The following is a 20,859-nucleotide window of genomic DNA, read 5'->3' on the forward strand; positions in this document are numbered from 1 at the left end:
CCACAGAGACTGTATCAGGAGGCACTGAGGCCGAGTAGGGTAAAGTACAGGGAGGCAGATTTCAGTTTAACCTCAAGAGCCTGATGCCTCAGTGTGGAAAGGGCTCAAGGGGCCACATAATTTGTCAGGATTAGACACACCACATTTCCATCCTCTGTCACTTACTATCTTGATGACCTTGAGCAAGCCACCCAAATTCTTCTTTCCTTCCATCAGAATATATTGGGCACCTACTAAGTACCAGCCACTGGACTGGGTCCTTGGGCTAGAATGCTGGAAAAACACAGACCTGGCCTCTGTCCTCATGAAACCTACAGCTAGGGGAGACTGACATTAAATAAATAAGTATTGGGCTTCCCTGGTGGCGCAGTGGTTGAGAGTCCGCCTGCCGATGCATGGGACGCGGGTTCATGCCCCGATCCGGGAGGATCCCACATGCCGCGGAGCGGCTGGGCCCGTGAGCCATGGCCACTGAGCCTGCGCACCCGGGGCCTGTGCTCCGCAACGGGAGAGGCCACAGCAGTGAGAGGCCCGCGTACCGCAAAAAAAAAAAAAAAAAACTAAAAAAAAAAAAAACTAAAAATAGAGTTGCCACATGATCCAGCAATCCCACTCCTGGGCATATATCCACACAAAACTATAATTCGAAAAGATACATGCACCCTTTATGTCCACAGCAGCACTATTTACAACAGCCAAGACATGGAAACAACCTAAATGTCCATCAACCAATGAATGGACAAAGAAGATGTGGTACATATATATACAGTTGAATATTACTCGGCCATCGAAAAGAATGAAATAATGCCACTTGCAGCAACATGGATGGATCCAGAGATTATCATACTAAGCGAAGTAAGTCAGAAAGAGAAAGACAAACACCATGTGGTATCACTTATATGTGGAATCTAAAATACAATACAAATCAATGTATCTATGAAACAAAAACAGACTCACAGGTATAGAGAGCAAACTTGTGGTTGCCAAGGGGTAGGGGGGATAGGGGAAGGAAGGAATGGGAGTTTGGGATTAGCAGAGGCAAAATATTATATAAAGAATGGATAAACAACAAGGATAAACAACAAGGTCCTACGTATAGCACGAGGAACTATATTCAATTTCCTGTGACAAACCATAGTGGAAAAGAATATGAAAAAACTGAGTCATTTTGCTGTACAGAAGAAATTAACACAACATTGTAAGTCAACTATACGTCAAAAAAATTTTTTTTAATTTATATAAAATGAGGACTAATTATTTAAAAGGCTAAAATAAGAATTATTTAAAAGGCATTAAAAGGGCTATCAAAGAACACTGCAATGAAGGGGTTTAACTAAACCTAGGTCATCAAGGGAGTGGCATTTTAGGCTGAGGTAAAGGATAGGTGGGAGTTAGTAAGATGAAGAGAGGCAGAAGTGACAAGAGGAGGCCCTGGAGCAGGAAGGACCTGGTGCGCTTGAGAAACTGAAAGGAACCTAACGCCCTTATGGCTGCATGGAGGATCTTGGACTTGAAATGAGAAATCATCTAAAGGCTTTATTTAAGTACGGAGTAATATGATCAGACTCATTTTAAAAGAGCACTCTGGGGCTTCCCTGGTGGCACAGTGGTTGGGGGTCCGCCTGCTGATGCAGGGGACACGGGTTCGTGCCCCGGTCTGGGAAGATCCCACATGCCACAGAGCGGCTGGGCCCGTGAGCCATGGCCGCTGAGCCTGTGCGTCCGGAGCCTGTGCGTCCGGAGCCTGTGCTCCGCAATGGGAGAGGCCACAACAGTGAGAAGCCCGCGTACCAGGAAAAAAAAAAAAAAAAAAAAAAAAAGAGCACTCTGTCTTCTGTGTGAAAAATGGATTGGAGATGAGGCCAAAATGGATTCAGAGAGACCAGCTAAGAGACAGTTACAATTCTTTAAATGCTGTATGGGGGCCTGTGCTAAGGTGATGTCTTGGGCTAATTTGATGGCAGTAAAAATTGAGAGAAGTGGACTGTTGATACCAGAGGCAGCTGAATAGCAAAGGCCTGGAGTTCAGAAGAGAGTTTTGGATTAGAGATCTGGAAGCCGTGGAAGAAGAAAAGGGAAATACCTAGGCGAAGAGCAAAGAAGATGGTTTAGCCTTGAGCTCGGAGGAACAATAACATTTAAGGGGATGGAAAGTTAGCAGAGGAGACAGAAAATACCAGAGAGACAGAAAGAAAACCAGGACAGTGTAATGTCACAAAATCCAAGGGGGGGGAAACCTTTTTAAGAAGGAAGCAGTGCTGAGTCAACTGTGCTGATGACTGCTGAGATCAGAATCAATCCACCAGAATGAGTGACACAGAGTCACCGGTGACCTGAGTAAGAGTCACTTCAGAAGAAGGGCATGAGCAGAGGCCAGTTAGAATGGGCCAAGGATAAGTGAAAGGTGATAAACAAGGAAACAGGAACTTCCTGCAAGTTTAACTGTGAGTGACAGGAAATGGCTCAGTAGCTAGAAGTGACAGTGAGTCAAAAAGAGGACATTTTTGAAAAAGAACACTTAGAACGTTAATGGAAAGAGCCCAGTAGAGGGAAAAGGTGAAGTCATGGGAGAGAAAGGAAGTCAACAGCATATCGGGTCCCTGAGCAGGCAGGAGGTGTGGAATCCAGAGCACAGGTAGGGCTGGCCTCTGATGGGAGAAAGGACACTTATTCCACTGTTACAGGAGGGAAGGAGAAGATGGATGCAAACAGGAGCAGATCTGTAGATACGGTGTCAGGAATTGTGGGGATTCCTGTTTGGTTTCTAGTTGCTCAGGTAAACAGGAGGCGAGGTCATCTGCAGACAATGAAGGGACAGAAGGAAGGGATGTGAGAGGTTTGAGAGTAGAGAAGGTTTGAAACAGGTTACTCAAAGTGGGACAGTAAGCTCTTCAGATGAAGAGTCAGATTTCTCCTTTGTAGGACAGGAACACTACCCCCGGCCTCACATGGTACTAGGAAGACACACTGAGAAAACACACAAGACCCCAGCACAGGAGCTCGCATGTAGTAGGTGCTCAGGATGTATAAGTTATAATCCACACCATTGACCATCACAGGAAATGTGTGCCATGAAAGCCTAGTGGGCTCTTCTGGGCCACCCCCTCGACTAGTAAGGAGACTACTGCCCAAGGAGGAAAGCCTCACTCGAGGCCAGAGAGGGCTGGTGGCAGGGCTGACCTGGCTCCCAGTCAGTTCAAGTAGATGATTTCAGAAATACCTGTTGAAAAACTGAATAAAATACCCATTTCCAGAATTATAGTGGAGGAGATTCCATATCACAGAGTGTCTAAGATGGCTTCAGACAATAGATGGCGTTAAGAAAGAACTGGCAATTATTCATGGTTGATGATCTGTCTTATGTCTTGCTTTGTGTGTTGAGTATGATGAAGATACAAAGACAAATTCTATAAGGACCCTGTGCTCCAGGTGATTACAGACATAAAATACATGGTCGTACAGCACAGCAGGACTGTATAGTAGGTACTTAATAAATGGTAGCTATCATCATCGCTGTCATCATCATCATCATCATCATCATGATGTGAGTGTTTGCCATGGGCCAGGCTACTCTGCAAAGTGCTTGACATTAACCCATTTGTTCCTTACCACAATTCTATAAGGCTGGCAATATTATTACAGCTAAGAAAACAAGATCAGAGAGGTAAAGCAACTTGCTCAAGCGTATACAGATAATTAAAAGTGGAGGAGAATTTGAAATCAGATCTGTCTGATTCTAACCTCCTGGCTCTTTCTACTACTTCAAGTCAGATGAATGAGCAGATAGTCCTGTCCTCACATTATCTGGGGCTGCTGAGGATCCAGGAAGCAGTAAATCTGGGGCACAGCAATTTGCTCAGGAGATAGAAAATGTGAGGCAGGACACCTGGCCCAATGCAGCACAATGTGTTACTACCCTGCCTGCCCAATCACTCTCGCAGAGGAGGAAGCCCCAGAAATAAGCTTATTTCACAATCCCCCACTCCCCCACTCCCCCACCTCCACCCCACCCCAACATGATTTTTGGGTGTGAATGGAAACTAGACTGTCTGGCTGTCACAAGCTTATGACCTCACAGTAACCAGCTGGAGAACACAGACACCATCCATGATTCCCTTGAATCGACCTGACTCAAAACAGTTACAAATTTCTCCAAGTGAGGCAAAACAAAGAGCTATTCTACTCTAAAAAGAGTAGTGCAGAATGGTGTAAAAGGAATTGAGAATGCTTGTTAATACAATTATAAAACATCATGGTCTTATTTCTAGGAATTGTGAAATTAATTAATTACAGATCTTTTTAGGTCAAACTACTCCCAGAGGTAGACCAAGAGATGAATCAGACCTAGCTCCTGACCTGGTAACAGCTCCAAAATCAACTTTGACTCTCTGGGATAGAAGCTGTGATCACAGAACATACAAAAGACTAAAAAAAATAACCAGGACTGAAAATGTGGTATATACACACAATGGAATATTACTTAGCCTTAAAAAGGAAGGAAATTCTGACACATGACACATAGGTAAACCCTGAAGACATTATGCTAAGCGAAATAAGCCAGTCACAAAAGACAAATACTGTATATGAGTCCACTTATATGAGGCACCTAGAGTGGTCAAATTCATAAAGACAGAAAGTAGAATGATTGTTGCCAGGGGCTAGGGAGAGTGAGGATTGGGGAATTATTGTTTAATGGGTATGAAGCTTCAGTTTTGCAAAATGAAGAGTTCTATGGATGGATCATGGTGACAGTTGAAGAACAATGTAAATGTATTAATGCTACTGAACTGTACACTTTAAAAGGGTTAAGATGGTATGTTATGTGTATTTTACCACAATTAAAAAAAAAAACAACTAGGGCTGCTACTGAAAGTGGGCAGTGGTGCTAGTAAGGGCTACACTCAGTCACACTCTGTACATTGTAGATGGTTGATAAATAACTGTTGCTTGAATAAATAATGAGTTGGCCAATGAATGCATGGAAAGCTGGAGTCTCCTGGCTTCCTCAAACTGCCCTCCCCAAAGCACTGATCAGATTTTGGCTTCAAGGCCAGCAATATTCTTTAAATTCAGGTTGTTGTGGCTCAGGGGCCCAGGTGTTCCTGAGCAGACCAAGGCCCACTTGACCAAAGACATGGGCAGAAATAACAGAGTCTTGGATTTCTCAGGGTTGGAAAGCACTCCAAGGTGGTGCAATCTATCCCTTTATCCCATGTTGGAGTCTCTTCTCCCATATTCCTGCCTGGTCTAATCTCTTGGCATCCTGAGCCCTAGCAGAAGGCCTGTCACTAAGTCTCAGCAATATTTGCTAAGAGTATTGGAAAACAACAAATGCGTTAACTCCTGGTGACTCACCCAGTACTATCACAAGCTATCCTAGTCTTCCTATGAACCCCCCAAGAAAGGAACCTGGGGAAACAGCAAACTGCTTGTCTATAGTCAGGATCAGCAAGGTCACATTCTGTTGGATAGTTTTCAGAATGACTCCTCTGAAAGAGACATTTGGATAGAGTGGCTCCTCTGAAAAGGAAAGCCATTCTCAATGTCAATTACCTAGGGAAGAGGTAGATCCTCATGTAAGATACCCTGTGGTATAGGGGAGGGGCAGCATCATTTTTGTCAGGAACACAGGCTTTAGGTCTAGGCATCTGGAGGACTGTATTGTCCAGATGTGGATTCTAAGTGGTGGGTGTTAAGATGACACCCCGTATACAGAGGTAGGCTGAGAGTTAGATGAGGCAGGGTCTGAAAACCCTGGAAAGCAGGCAGCCTGATAACTCAGATCAACCTCATTCAAATACTCACAGTTTATTTTCCTGTTATTCATCCTCAACCTTTAATAAAGTCCGACGTGACTGTTCGATTCTGTGCTAAGAGGTACAGGGAGGTATGTGGGTTTATCCTTGGGACAGACTGTTATTGTGGAGTGGTGGGGGTATCTAGTGAGATCCCATAAAAGGAAGGAGAGTATGAGGGGTCAGGAGCTAGTGTTTGAGGCACTCTCCACCCTAACGAGAAATTCTCCCACCAGGTCTCTTGGTGAAGCTGGAATTTATCATTATTAGGGAATTATCTTATGAGGGATTATCACTTATAATCACTGCAGCACCCAATAATTCTTCCCAAGGGCACGGAAAGTGGCCCAGCTCAAACTGCATCTTAGGGAGGCCAATTTAATAATTCTATCTCCCAGAGCAGAAGCTAACTTATGGATCAATTCTGAGCTCAGAAAAGGGATTCTGTAGATTGGTTATTAGGGACCCCCACCTGAGGGAATAAAGGCTATGCTTAAACTGGCAGCTGATAACAACCTTGAGATAAAGTTGGTAACAACCTGGGAAAATCAGAGAATTGGTCCTGTAAAAACAGAATGAGAAGAAAAATCACTAGAGGGATTCTCTGAAAAGCTGGCTGTGCCACAGAAGCAGTCTCAGTGAACAGCTGTTGTTGAAAGTGAAGTTAGTAATTAGACAATCTCTGCTGTTGAAAGCAAAGTTACTAATTAGACAATCTAGGGTCTGGAAATCTCTTCGGGGAGTGAACTGGTTAAAGGAAGAGCTGAAGTCTACACAAATAGATGAGACAGTGAAATGTTGCTAAAACATAAGACAGCTGTTCAGAAAAGAATCTAACAGGCTGTCTATAAAGTGACCCAATACACTGTTTTCAATTTGATCCATTACAGGAAAAATAAAAATAGTCCCAGGATACTGAGAAACAAAGTCCTAGACCTAAAACTGTACTTGATTAATGTTACCCAAGAATAATAGCTGAGTCTCCTGCTTAACGTGAATTGCCCTAAGCCTACCAGCCCGTGGCATGAATGAGATCACAGTAGCAGTGATATACAAATTTGCACAGCCAATAGGCCCCCACCTGCAAAACTGCCTCAGACTCAGCAAGAGTTCCTGAGGTGCCTCATATGAAGTCAGTGCCAAGCTTTCATGTACTTCTCAACTGGTCTCCACTGATATCTGCTGCCTAAAAGCTAGGACTGGTATCTGGATGCTCCAAGAGAACCTGCTTCCCTGACATTCTCCTAGGGTTTCTCTCCAACCTGCCAAACCTCTTGTAGCAAGAGGTTTGTAGCAAGAACTTCTGAATGCCTTTCAGTCCCCACTCATCAGACAGAACCACACTTATTTCAGCACAGAACTGGAGAAATGTCTATTAAACTTGGAAATATTCCTTCTTATGGCTGGGTCTAATAGGATGATACTCAGATGGGAAGCACTTCTGTGTTGTTCACACAATTACAAAAAAGAATGTATTACTTTTACAAACAGCAAAACAACAGACATTTTGAAAAAAAAGATATAAGGATATTGAGTTGGGTTTCTTACACTGGCTGTTACTTTACCTATATTTTAAGCTTGAAGAATCTCTGCATGGTCTCCACTTGGTCCTCTTGCAGCATTTCCTATCTCAGTGAAGGATCCAAGGAGTTGCTTGAGTTAGAAATGTCAGCTTTGATACCTACCTTTCTTTCCTTCATGTTTTTTCCTTCAGTCTCCAGAACCAATCTATATCCAAGTCCTGTCAACCTTACCTCCAGAATATCTCTCCAATAGTCCATTTCTCTCACTTTTCACCATCTCTACCCTAATCCAAGCTACCTTCATCTTGCCCAGACTACTGCAATTGTCTCTTAAAGACTAAGTGGGTCACTCTGGTCTGTGGACCCCTCTCCAATCTGTTCTCTACCCAAGCAGCCAGAATGATCTTTTCAAAGTGCAAATCTGATGATGTCATTTTCTATCTTAGCCCCCTAGTATTTTTAGTATAAAAATCACAATCTTTCATTTGGCCTCTACGGCTTTTTCTAGCCTAGCCTTTGATTATTCCTCCATACACTTCCACTATAATTCAGCCCTACAACCACATGAGCCTAGTTCCTTAAAATGCTCACCCTTTCTCCCACTACAGGCCTCTTACACATGCTATTTCCTCTACCTGGTATACATTTCACTTTTCACTTCATCTGGTTAACTCTACTCATTGTTCAGGTCAGCTCAATAGTTACATCTTCAGGGAAGCCATCTTTGAGCCCCAAGACTAGGTCAAATGACATGACTATATTTGTTCATAGTATCATGAACCTCCCCTTCATAATATTCATTAAAGTTATAATTTTAATAATATATCATAAAGTATCATATATAATTTGTGTTTTTATTACTTTAATATCCATCTCTGTCACTAGACAGAGGCATTAAATAAGTATCTGCTGAGTGACTGTTAACTTCCTGTGGGGTAAAGTGATTCTTACAATAGCTTAGAGTTAAAAATTCCAGGGTACATCTGAGATCGGTTTTCCAAATTTTAAGGAAGGAACCTCCATACATACCACTCACATCCTGAAGGATTTTGTATGGCTTATCTCTTCCATCAAACAAGTGATGCTATCCTGAACTCTTTGGAGGTGGCAGGAGGCAGTATTAAAGAGCCCAAGTGAACTCACCCCTATGGTAGATGCCATGTAGTCTGCACACATTTCTGCAAAGTCCCGCTCAAGAACACCATAGTAGAGGCCATAGAAGAGGAGAGAAATGCCAAAGTCCATGGCATCTTCTGGTTTGATCCTGTAAGGGAAGCAGCATGGCCTGTAAGGCCTGCCCTGAGATGCAACTGCTTTGGATTACTACTCTGGGACACAAATGGCAGCGTCTAAAGCTGGAAGCTTTAATAGCTGGAGCAAGTGTTGGCAAACTAAAACCAAATCCAGCCTGTTGCCTGTCTGTATATGACCTGTGGGCACCACCTGAACAGCCTAGGACTGGGAGCTGTGAAGACCAAGCCAGGGTATCCCTTTCTGCTCACTTCCCCACTCTGTTTCCAGTGCCTGCCTCCTCTGACTGATGACCATGCTTGCAGCTCCCTAGTTGGCACCTATATGTTGGGGACTCCACTACTGGCAACTGCTACACACTAAGCAGTGGAATTTTCAGTCCGGAAGTTAGCAACTCACTATTGAATTGCCTCACCTCCAGCCAGTTGCCCAAGTTGAAATAGCTGAGCCCTCCAAAAGGAGGGAAGGGCACAGCAGGATCTGGGTGTCACTGGAGCAGAGAGTGAAAATGATCCCAGGGGTCACCCACCTCCATCAGGCCCCTCCTTCTAAGAATGTTTCATATGATAGCAAGTGGGCACAAAGTATGTCCACCATCTGAGACAGGCCACCCAGGCAAACAGGGTGGAGCAAGGGAGGAGTTTTCTCTCGTTATATAAGTACCTATATACCATCCTAGAGTTTGCCTTTTGTCCCACAAAGCCTAAAATATTTATTATTTGGCCCTTTATAAAGAAGTTTGCCAACCACATCTTTAGAAAACAAAGATAAAGTTAGTAAATATACACATACCAGTTACCATAAAATTTTAACTTGCATCTATACATATTCTGTATCATGTCATCAAAGTTAAATTTTGGTCCAAGTCTCCTTACTAAGGACAATAGGCCTATAATATTAGGAAGTTTGTTTTAGTAATTCCAGGGACCAACAGTTTGCAAACTTGAGTCTTTAAATGTTTATTATAGAAAACTACCTTTGTTAAAACATTTGTACCAAGAACTGTACGTGTTCACCTAAAGTTGTAAATTACATTTAGCTTAGAAAGTTGAATTTGCCCACCAATCTTACAACATTTAACGTACTAACTAGACGTCATGATCTTACACCAATTAACCTGATTAGTAGCATAAAAATGGTCAAGATTCTCAATTATGTTTTCCTCCTTATACAGTTTATCAAAGTAAAAAAGAAACTGTAATTCTAGAATAAATACCTTTAAAACATAATAGAGAATCTTGGTTTTTACTTTTTTTAACCATCCAGGTTAGGAAGATATCTGGAAGTACGTTGGTTTTCTTTGATGAGATGTGTTGACTCTACACTGATAAATTCCTGTAAATATTTGTGGAGCCTGTTTATTCTTTCAGCCTGTACTACCCCTGGAAGAAAGAATTCCATGGGTGTCCTCTCATTATATAAAGTAGGACTTATTCCTTTCAGTTTCAGAGATTCCTGCCTACAGTATACCTGGTTTGAGGAAGAGGCCAGTGGTCATGAATTGACATTTGAATCCTAAATCTCTAGCTTCAATGCATTGTCCCAATCCACAGCCTACAGCTGTAGAAACCACATTCCTACCCTTTTCTGCCCTGCTTACTCACTGTACCCTCCAGTCCCAGAGTCCAGGATTACTTGGCTTCTGCCTTAACTGGGGGTAGAGGAAACCTGTATGCTGATACAGACCTTTTGGAAAGCTTATGACAATATGAAGCAACAGCCAGAATTCCACTCCTGGTCATGTACCCTTAGGAAGCAACTCTGCAATGTTATCTGTGACAGCGCTGCACTGAAAAAACAACCTACGTGACCAACAATGGAGCAGGACTTAAAAGTCCACAGGTTAACTCTGTTTCCTGAGAAATCTCTTAAAGGTGGAATGTCAGCTGTGTCACAAAGTAGCAATGCTTATATATTAAACCTGACCTGCGATTAGAACACTGCATCTGGACCGGGAGAGTTTTAAACCTGATGTGTTCCTTGGAGAAGTAGGTCTTCTGGGCCTGGCTGGCTGCCACACTCATCTGTGTGGTCTCACTCTCTCATATCTCAGCCCTGGGACTATTGTGAGGACTCCTGCAGACGCTGCCCTGCTATTTCCTGTCTTGTATCTTTCTAGGTGGATCTGTTGCCAGGTGTGGCCAGCTGTGTCCCATGAGTTCAACTGTCTAGTCCAGGGTCGGCAAACTTTTTCTGTAAAGGTACAGATTGTAAGTATTTTAGGTTTTGTGGCCCATATAGTCTCTGCCACGATTATCCAACTCTGCTGTTTTACTGCAAAAACAGCCATAGACAATGTGTAAACAAATGAATATGAGTGTTCCAGTAAAATATTTTTATTTTATAAAAACAGAAGGTAGGCCAACTTGGCCCACAGGATGTAGTTTGCCAACTCCTACTCTCCTTGAACATAAGACCACTCAGGTAGAGTGGATGTTACAGTAAACAATACACACATGGAAAAGGGAAATGGTTCTGTTGGGGTGATGGAGTTATGAGTAACTGGCTATAATCATTATTATGCTTACTTTTGTTATTATACTTTCCCACTAAAATATAAATTCTTGGAAAGTACAACCAATGATTTGAGACTCTAACTCTGTATTATTCAGACATTCCTTTCTCTTTGCCAGCACAAATCATGGAAGGCCCACCCATCCTCCCATCCTCTAAAGCCAAGTCTCCTATCCTAGGTGCCATGTTCCCCTTGTTCATACTCAGGACCTGTCCCAGGAACAAAGGTACATCTCACCAGTCCCTCCTCCCCAGACACTAGCAAAAACAAAAGCAAAGGTACTCACTTGAATAACAAGTTAAGACCAAAGAGGGTAAACATGACAGCCATGTAGCCAATGATGCCAGTGGCATAGCTGATTTTATAGATCAGCAGGAACCACTTATAAACCAACCTGGAGAAAGGAGAAAAAATTAGTAAAGCTGACACAGAAAGACTGGCCTAAGAGCCTCTGGACCACCAGAATCCCTTACTCTCACATCAATGGGGACATCAGGCTCTTTGCTTAGGACTTTTATTGAGCAAGGCTGGTCACTCCCTCAATTGCAGGAACACCTCCACATACCAGGGAGCTAGTGCTTTGTATTTTCCTGGTCTCAGACCAAGGGAAGAAAAGAGAAGTTTAACCTCAAACAAAGAAAGTACACAGCTGACCTCAGATAAGTATGTCATCTCAAATTCAGGTTAGTTGGATGAGGAAGTGAAAATTAGTAACTACAGCTGTGCTCAGAAGGAAACAGGCATTCTTATCAGGAAAGAGGATTCAAGGGAAGATGAATAAAAGGTAGAATTAGCTACAGGCTTTTGTAACTGGGCATAGTTAATGTAAATACTGCTTCACTCCTACCCACAGGCTAATAACAAAATGAAATATATCTAATGAGTTTGCTTCTGAATTTATTTTTTTTCCTGAAGGAGAGGGGATAAGGAAGGAGGCACTCAACGAATACCCTTGAATTGGATGTGTGTGCGTGATGGGGGCGGGGTGCAGTAGAATGGGACTGTGCGATTCTCCTGAAGGAGGAGCCATGCTCCCTAGGATCCAATGAAAAGCAGTGTGGAATCTGGTTGATTGACTGCAACTAGGATCAGAGAGGAAAGATGGTTCCCAGAATGTACCAGAGCCTTTTAAATGTTATGGAGGTAGGTCCCTGATATCAGGAGCCACTGTTCTACCTGTGAGGAGAGCTAAGGAGTAATTTAGCAATCTGCCTGGCTCCTGAGAGCTGAGTAGGTTACTGCCAACCCTGCTGGGCCTCAGGGAGAATGCTCAAGGTCCCTGCCTGGGCCTCCCTGCTGTGGCTAAACAAGGGGCGATGGCTTCTCAGGCTGGCGGAGGGACCCAAACACCTTGCAGTGTCTGCCCTCAAAGACCACAGAGAGCTCCATTATCCAGGGTTTGTACTGATCAGATGGGACTGAGACACAGTGGAAAGGATGTGGCATTTTAGGTGGAACCTGGATTAAGTGAGGTTTAGTAGCTGGGTAACCCCAGATAAGTCATATCAACCTGAGACAAGTTTACTTATTTCTAAAACAGGAACCCCCTGCCACCTTTCTCACTGGATTGTACATAGTGTATATAATTTCCTGGTGTAAATAATACATACCCAATAAATGCTGCATGAATAAATGTGGGTGTTTATGAAAGTACTTTGAAATTGTAATGCACTATCGAATGCTAGTTGTTACTGTTATCAAAAACCTCCCATGTTATAGACACATTTTCAGTCATTTTAGCTAGATGTTGAAAATGTTACTCGATGACTCTTAACATGCTTTATTATACTTTTTCTTCATATTACCCTATATGAGGTAGCAATTATTATCAGAGGTAGCAATTATTATCACATTTTTAGGGATAAAGAATTCAAGGCTGAGAAACGTGCAGTCATAGGGGTCATATAATTAACAACTGGCAGGGCTAGGGTTTCCAATCCATATCCATCTGGCTCCAGAGTCTGTAATATTCTATACTGGCTTTTAATGTAAACTACCACAGCCAGAGAGGGGCTTCTAGATCACTGACCTCACCTTGCAGATAAATTTTACTTTGTAGAATGAAACTCAGAAAGCCAAAGAAAGGCTTGTAGTAAAGTGGAACATAAGAGGCATGGGAAAAAGAGCAAGTTGCAACTTGGAAAACTTTGGATCAGATAGTCACAACTCTTGAGGCTAGCTGGTTCTTCTCTTAGGCTCTCCTGAACCTGTACACACGTGTCTCACAGTACTTACCAACTGCACTAAAACAGCTGCTTTCTTGTCCATTTCCTCCATTAAACCAAGTACTCCTTGAGGACAGGGACCATGTCTTTTCCAGCTCTGTATCCCCAGTGCTCAGCACAGGGCCTGACACATAGCAGGTACTTGTTGAATGAATGAATGAATAAATGAGAAAATCTCTTTTTTTTTCTGTCAAGTATAGATATTAAATGACCTCACAAGCTGGTTGGGAGGATCAAATGAGAAATGCATTTGGAAATACAAAGAATTATACAGGGGACTTCCCTGGTGGCGCAGTGGTTAAGCATCTGCCTGCCAATGCAGGGGACATGCGTTTCAGCCCTGGTCCGGGAAGATCCCACATGCCGCTGAGCAACTAAGCCCGCCCGCCACAACTACTGAGTGTGCGCTCTAGAGCCCATGCACCACAACTACTGAAGCCTGCGTGCCTAGAGCCCATGCTCCGCAACAAGAGAAGCCACCGCAATGAGAAGCCCGTGCACCGCAACAAAGAGTGGCCCCCACTCGCCGCAACTAGAGAAAGCCCGCGCGTGGCAGCTAACACACAATGTAGCCAAAAATAAATAAATAAATAAATTAATTAATTAATTAAAAAAGAAAAAAGATGTATACAGGCAGGGGCTGCTTTGTGACCAAAGAAGGAAGTATTGTTTGCTGGAAAATTGTAAATTTGCTGAGATTCATTCATTCAACAAAAATTCAGACAATAGGCTACTATGTGCCAGACCCCGTGGTAGGGCCTGGATATACAGTGACAAACAAAATGGATGTGGTTCCTGATCTCATAGTTAGTTTAGTGGGGGAGACAGACACTCAAAATAATATTTAGTTATAAACTACAATAAGTTTTATGAAGGAAAACTACAGGGCACTAGGAGAGAATGTGACAGAAAATCTAATTTAGAGATCAGAGAAGAGGTTACAGAAGAAAATGACAGTTATAATGAAACCACAATGACCAGGATTTGCTTACTTATTTTGTTAGCTTTTAATATAAACAGACCTTGATGTAAACTGTAAGGTAAGCTATAGGGAAAGACTTGGAGGTTTTTATTCTGTGAATGGGGCAGGAGGTCTCCCAATCAGCTCGTTTTGGTGGGGCTTTGTGCCAAGTAATCTTGGCAGACAAAAACTGCAATTTTTTCAGTCTAACCCACTTGTCTCCCGTGCATCCCAACCCGTTAGTTCAGGAAGCCTAGCTCCTTCCCACTACCCACTCCTAAATTCTCACCTTGGGGTTGTCTGTACTAGTGGTTTTCGGGTGGCTCGGAAGGTGACAAAGGCTGTGACGGCAGAGAACAAGATCCAGATCACTAGGAACCTCCACCAGTGCAGCTTCACTGTGAAATAGAGGGGAACAACCCACATCTGAAAGAGGGTCACCATCTGAAACACAAACACAAGCACTTCAGCTCTAGCCAGCTCCCTCTGCAGCTCTATCTGCAAATCCAGAGCGCATCTTGTGTGTTCCATTTTAGCCTGATCCTCTCCTACATTTCCAATTTTGGATAAAGGCACATCCTAGTGACCCAAGTTAGAAATCTGGGACCGTGCTTGACACCAACCTTTTACCCCCCAACCCGACTGTTTATTGTACATATTCTTTCCTTTACATGTGAGCCCTTGCTACCCCTTACCTGGCTGACTATGACCTCTTTGTTAAGTCTCCTTGCATTCAGTGTCTCCCCCTCCAATCTATCCTTCCCAGGAGCACACAGTCTTGAAGTATGTCATCCCCCTGCTTAGAACCCTCTAAGGGTCCCCAGTCTACAGGATAAGATTCAACATCCTTAGACTCAACATCCTTAGACAGGCAGTCAAATCCCCCACAATGGAGCCCCAAACTACTATTTCAAGGACCACCTCCTACCATTCCCCATGCCTGTAGTCAGGTTGTTCCCCTCAGGGCAAAATATCCTTCCCATCTGTCTTTTGGCCTGAGGGTATCACATCCAAGACAAACAAAGGCTTCAGTCTCCCTTCTAGGCAGAATAAATCATGACTTCCTATTGCTCCAAACGCATTTTCTTTTCTACCATCATTACAGTGCTTACCTAGAGTATGAGACTGGATTCAAATTCGTTCTCTAGCTTACTGTAACCTCCTTGAGAGCAGTGACAAGGCCACACTCATCTGATTCCTCTGTGCTAGGAAACTGTCTGGCCCATGACAGATCCTCAGTGAATTTAGATAAATGAGGGGAAAGCAAGACTAGAACCCTAAGAGGGAAGCACATTTGTTTTAAAGAGCATCTATTTTACTTTCCCTCCTTCATATCTTTACCTCAGACTTGTTAGCTACAGAGTTCCAAATGTATAAAACAATTCTAAGTCAGAAGTTTGGACCAATCACGAGTCTTCTGCTCTCCAATGTCTTCTAACTCCCTCCCGCAACCACCCAATTTTTACTAGATGTCACTCTTCTCAGGTGAATAGCAGGTGTAAAAACAGATAATTAGCACTTAATAGAGGCTTTCTTCTTGGTAGCATTAAATGAAATGAAAGAATTTTTTTTTAAAAAAAGGGGGGGGTGGCTATAGAGAGGAAAATATTAGCTAGTTTCCTAAAGTTCCACAGAAGAGAAAACTTTTTTTTTTTTTTTTTGGTACGTGGGCCTCTCACTGTTGTGGCCTCTCCCATCGCGGAGCACAGGCTCCGGACGCGCAGGCTCAGCGGCCATGGCTCATGGGGCCCAGCCGCTCCACGGCATGTGGGATCTTCCCGGACCGGGGCACGAACCCATGTCCCCTGCATCGGCAGGCGGACTCTCAACCACTGCACCACCAGGGAAGCCCCCAGAAGAGAAAACTTTTGAGAAACTATTTACTCTTGGGGATTTCTAGACTAGTCTGCCCAGTCCAAATACAATGTGAGTCTCATATGTAAGTTTAAGTTTTCTAGGGGGGAAAGCAGGGAGGAGGCGGGGAGTCGTGGTGGGATGAATTGGGAGATTGACATATATACACTAATATGTATAAAATAGATAACTAGTAAGAACCTGCTGTATAAAAATAAATAAATAAAGTTAAAAAAGAAATAAATTGATGGAGAGGGTGTGGAGAAAAGGGAACCCTACTACACTGTTGGTGGGAATATAAACTGGTAAAGCCACTATAAAAAAATAAATAAGTTTTCTAGTAGCTATGTTAAAAAAAAGTAAAAAGAAACAGATGATCTTAATTTTAATAATATATTTTATTTAACCCAATATATCTAAAATATTACTGTTTCAAGATGTAGTCAATATAAAACTATCTATGAAATATTTTACTTTTTTTTTTGTACTATGGCTTTAAAATCCGATGTTTATTTTATATTTACAGTATATCTCAAAAGAGACCAGTCACATTTCCAGTGTTCAGCTGTCACATGGGACTGGTGGTTACAACACTGGATAGTGCAGCTTAAAGCATCTTTTTAGTGTTAAGCTGTCTGTAGCTACTACTCTCTCATAGACTGCTCTGTGGCAAGAAAAAGCGTTAGTTTTTTAGTGTTATTTTACATATTAAAAAAAAAGAGAGAGACAGTGGAAGAAAATGGTGAGCAGCCACTTTGCTTTAGAGCTTCCAGTGCTGTGTGCCCACTGGTCAGAGAACAATGTAGTCTCAGTACCAATTCCACTGTACAGCAACCTGCAGTTGACTCTGAATGAAGTGTTCTAAAATATTCTGGCCTTACAAAAAAAAGTGTGAAAAGCACCAGGATGTACTAACGGCTACCCAAATAATGTTCCAGGTGACATTCTAGGAGATACTTGGAGACCAGGAAAAGACATCACAGATTATTTAAACTAGGGGATAAGGCAACCAGAATCGTGACACTAAAAGGGGGGTAGATGAAGGTGGGTATGGAAAGAAGGGCTACAGGCAGGGTCTTTAGCCTTCACATTGTTTGCTTTAACAGGCTCATGGGGGTGTTTACAAAACAGTAGGCCCAGAAACTAGAGAAGAATTAAATCACATGGCCTGGTCACATGTGTCCGCTCTGAGAAAGAACAGGAATTCCTATCTCCTTTGAGGTTTTCCAAAAAGTTGGCTGTTACATAAAAACCACCAGCCTGCCCTAATAGCCTCTTTCCCACTCCCCATCAATCACCAATAGCATGTTCTGGGGGGGGAATCCAGTCAAGATAATTTTCCCTATGTGAGCTGCAGCTCTGCATATTTTGGGTGTGGTGAGAGGCAGAGGACCTGGATTCTATTCTGGGTTGAACAAAGACATAATTAGGAGTAAGTCTGGGCATCGGTGTAAAATGAATGGAAAATCTTGCCTCATTTTGTAACGTTCAGGCTTGAAACTTTAAGGGTGTAAAGCTACTCAACTTACACATCATGAAAGATAAGAGAGGAGGGGGGTGGGTAGGAAAGGGAAGAAAGGAAGGAGATTTAGGGACAGGATTAGGCTCTTTGAAACCAGATGGCCCAGTAGAAGCCCAGCAAACCTGGATTCTAGTTCTGTTCTGCCTCCAACTCAGTAGGTAACCCTAAGGAGGGCCTTCCTCCTTAAAGGAAGGGTTTGACTTGATTTTCAAACTCCTTCAAGCTCTAGCACGCTAAGGTTCTGTTAAGCAGCCCTGTATCTCAGACTCCCTGGGAGAGTGAAGGCAGCCTTCACTCATTCATCCAAGTACTTACTTTGCACTTCATGAGAAGAGGAATGCAGAAATAAATAAACATGACCTCTAGTTCGTCCCTGTCTTCAAGGAGCTAACAGTCTAGCAGCAGGAGAATAACATAGATCAAACCCATATTTTAATGATTCTATGAATCCTTACACCCTTTCTAAAGAAGAAGTACAAACAGACATCATTAAAGAGCAAATGAACAAAGCAGAATGCGATAATATAGTGAAAAGAACAGTAATTTTAGAATTAAAGAGTTCTAGATATGAATCCCAATACGGCTATTTACTGTGTTACCTTAGGCAAGTCACTTAACTCTGACAGCCTGTTTTCTGAACTGTAAATGAGGTAAACAGTACCTACTCTCATCAGGCTATATAGGTCATGGGAGTTAATGCATGGAAAACTTTTAGAACAGTACCCAACAAGGCAAGCATTCAATATAAGTAATATAATAAATATAATTTAAGGATTCAATATAATAGCTCTTATATTTCAATAGCAGCAATGTATATAAAACAACAAGCATAGTTGCATAGTAAGCATTAAGTAAATGAGAGCTCTTATTATGGCTTCACATGATCAAAAATGAATAAAGCCACATATATAAGGGAGCAAAGATTGCAATGAGATAACCAAAATAATCAACATATTAAAGGTGGTGGGGTTATAGCAATTTCTTTATAATGTTTAATTTGTCCTTTCCAGGAAAAATAAATGATCCAAAAACCCAAACCAAGGATTTGAAGCCATTTTCAGGTATCGAGACGCTCTGTGCCAGGGAGGCTTGAAAGTCAGATTCTCTTCAAGGCCTGGAAAGCAGCTGCTGGGGTGAGAGCTCAGTGCCTGACAAGCAGCAGGCAGAGGGGCTGTGTGAACACAATAGTCTACTATGGGGGAAAATGGTAAGTTACAATTTTGCCTGGTTAATTTACTTGTGTCTACTGTAGTATTTATTGGCATTCTACTTAATAAATAAATTGAAGCTTCCTCATTAAGGAAGGCATTTTTAATGGCTAGCTTGGCAATAAATGGCTGAAAGTTACTCAAGATTCTCAGAGCAACAGCAGGAACTCTGGTGCCACCTGGTGGCGACACATTTGGTTCGACAGTTTGCTCAACCAAGTGCCTGTACTTGATGCTGTGAAAGGCACAAAATAATGGGAAGCCGTGGCCCTAACTTCTCTTCCAGAATTTGGGGTGATGAGACATAAATGCATGAATTGGGCAGCCATGCAAAGCATCAAGCACTGCTATGGGAGTTCAGAGGAGAGATGTAGCAGTGTGGTCAGGAGCTGTCAAGGGGAGACTGACTGGAAATGGCAGAGCTCTGGTTCTGAAGGAGGCTTCATTATGGCGTGTGCGCGTGCATGTGCATGTGCGCGCGCGCGTGCGTGCGTGCGTGTGTGCGTGTGTGCGTGTGTGTGTGTAAGCCACTCATCCTTCTCTCCCTGAATCTGAAAATATGAAGCTGAAGTGAAGACTAGCCTGAAACTCACTCACTGATTCATTCAGCAAACATTTGCTGAGGAACAATCCCAGCTTCTCTGATCTGGAAGATAAGAATAACAACATCCCACTTCTCTCTCCACAAGGCTACACAGTTGAGATGATGATGTTAGATGCTAACAGTAAGAGCTAGCCCAATTTAAATGGACTGTCTTTGTTTTAGATTTCTTTCATCTCAGAAACCGTAATTCACGAAAAGTCAAAAAAGAGCTCTCAGATCACATCCTTCTCTGGGCACCAGCTCCCCTGTTAGTGTGCTGATGTTTGGCACTTCCGACTTCTGGCATTCTCATCACTTCTATATCTTCCTACGTTATGGGGGCAGGGCCACCCACCGTGCTTGGCTGAAGAGGAATACTGAGGGTGAAACGAAAACGACAAGCCCAGGTAGCTGAACAAAGTCAGAGACTCACAGCTTGAATCAGCGTGAAAAAAATGCTGATAAATGGACAGAAATCAATTGGAAGAAGGTGTCTAGGATATGCTCTACAGCTCTGGTCAATATTTTCATGAATGATTTGGATGAAAATACAAAGGATCTGCTTACCACACTGTGAATAGTACAAAGCTTGGGAAGGAGAGAGGAGCAAGGCAGTGAACATGGGAAACAGAAACAAGATCCAAAATGAATAAAGCTCATTCCTAGAGTTCTTCTAGCTCTAACATGCTGTGACCTGAGAAGCTGAAATGAAGAACCAAAACCTTACAATGAAACCTCACCAACTACCCAAGTATAGGTTGGGGAAGGAGTGGCTTAATAGCAGCTCATGCGAAACAGATCTAGGGGTTTCACCTGACTACAACTTGCCAGGGAATATATGCCAACAGGGCCATTACCAAAAAAGCCAAGGCAACACTACGCTGTTTAACTAAGAATAAACCCAGAATGAAGGAGGCAGCAGCTCTACCATTCTCTGCTCTGTCAAAGCAAACTTGGGCCCTGAGATCAGGTATTAGGACCACAATGTAGAAAGAACAGTGATGAATAAGCATGACCACAACGGAGCAGCCAGGATTACAAAGGGTTTGGAAACCAAATCACATAAGGAAGAGCTGAAGGCACTGGCATATTAGGCCTGGACAAAACTACAGGAAGGCATGGCTATTATCTGAAGATCATCCAGAGGCCCAGCAAGCAGATATAATAGCACAGTTTCTGTGACCTGGTAAGTGGATTACAGCCCTTTACCATCTTAGCATTCTCTAGCCACATTCTAGTAACCCTCTTAACGTCTTGGTCTGAGAAAAATCTATAGAACTTTAAAGATTTCCAGGTAGGAGATTTTGCCACTCATCCATTCCAGGAGGAAACAGCAGTTTAGGGGATAGGAGTCTGAAAAGATACTATATTTGGTAACAGACAGACATGATGAAAGCTTCTCCTTGGAGATCTTTAAAAATA

General features: G+C 42.7%; 1 protein-coding gene across 1 annotated transcript in view; it reads right to left on the reverse strand.

Moving 5' to 3' along the window:
• The window catches only part of RNF121 (ring finger protein 121), an 82,149-nt gene that overhangs the window by 7,549 nt on the left and 53,741 nt on the right, over positions 1-20,859 (reverse strand). Inside the window, exons 4-6 of the mRNA XM_082844305.1 lie at positions 14,560-14,714; positions 11,371-11,478; positions 8,462-8,582 (exon numbers count right to left, since the gene is read on the reverse strand). Of these exons, the coding sequence (XP_082700431.1) occupies positions 8,462-8,582; positions 11,371-11,478; positions 14,560-14,714 (384 nt within the window). The remainder of the gene's footprint in view (positions 1-8,461; positions 8,583-11,370; positions 11,479-14,559; positions 14,715-20,859) is intronic.

The sequence above is a fragment of the Leucopleurus acutus genome, assembly GCF_964270905.1.
Source record: "Leucopleurus acutus genome assembly, chromosome: 8".
NCBI lineage: Eukaryota > Metazoa > Chordata > Mammalia > Artiodactyla > Delphinidae > Leucopleurus > Leucopleurus acutus.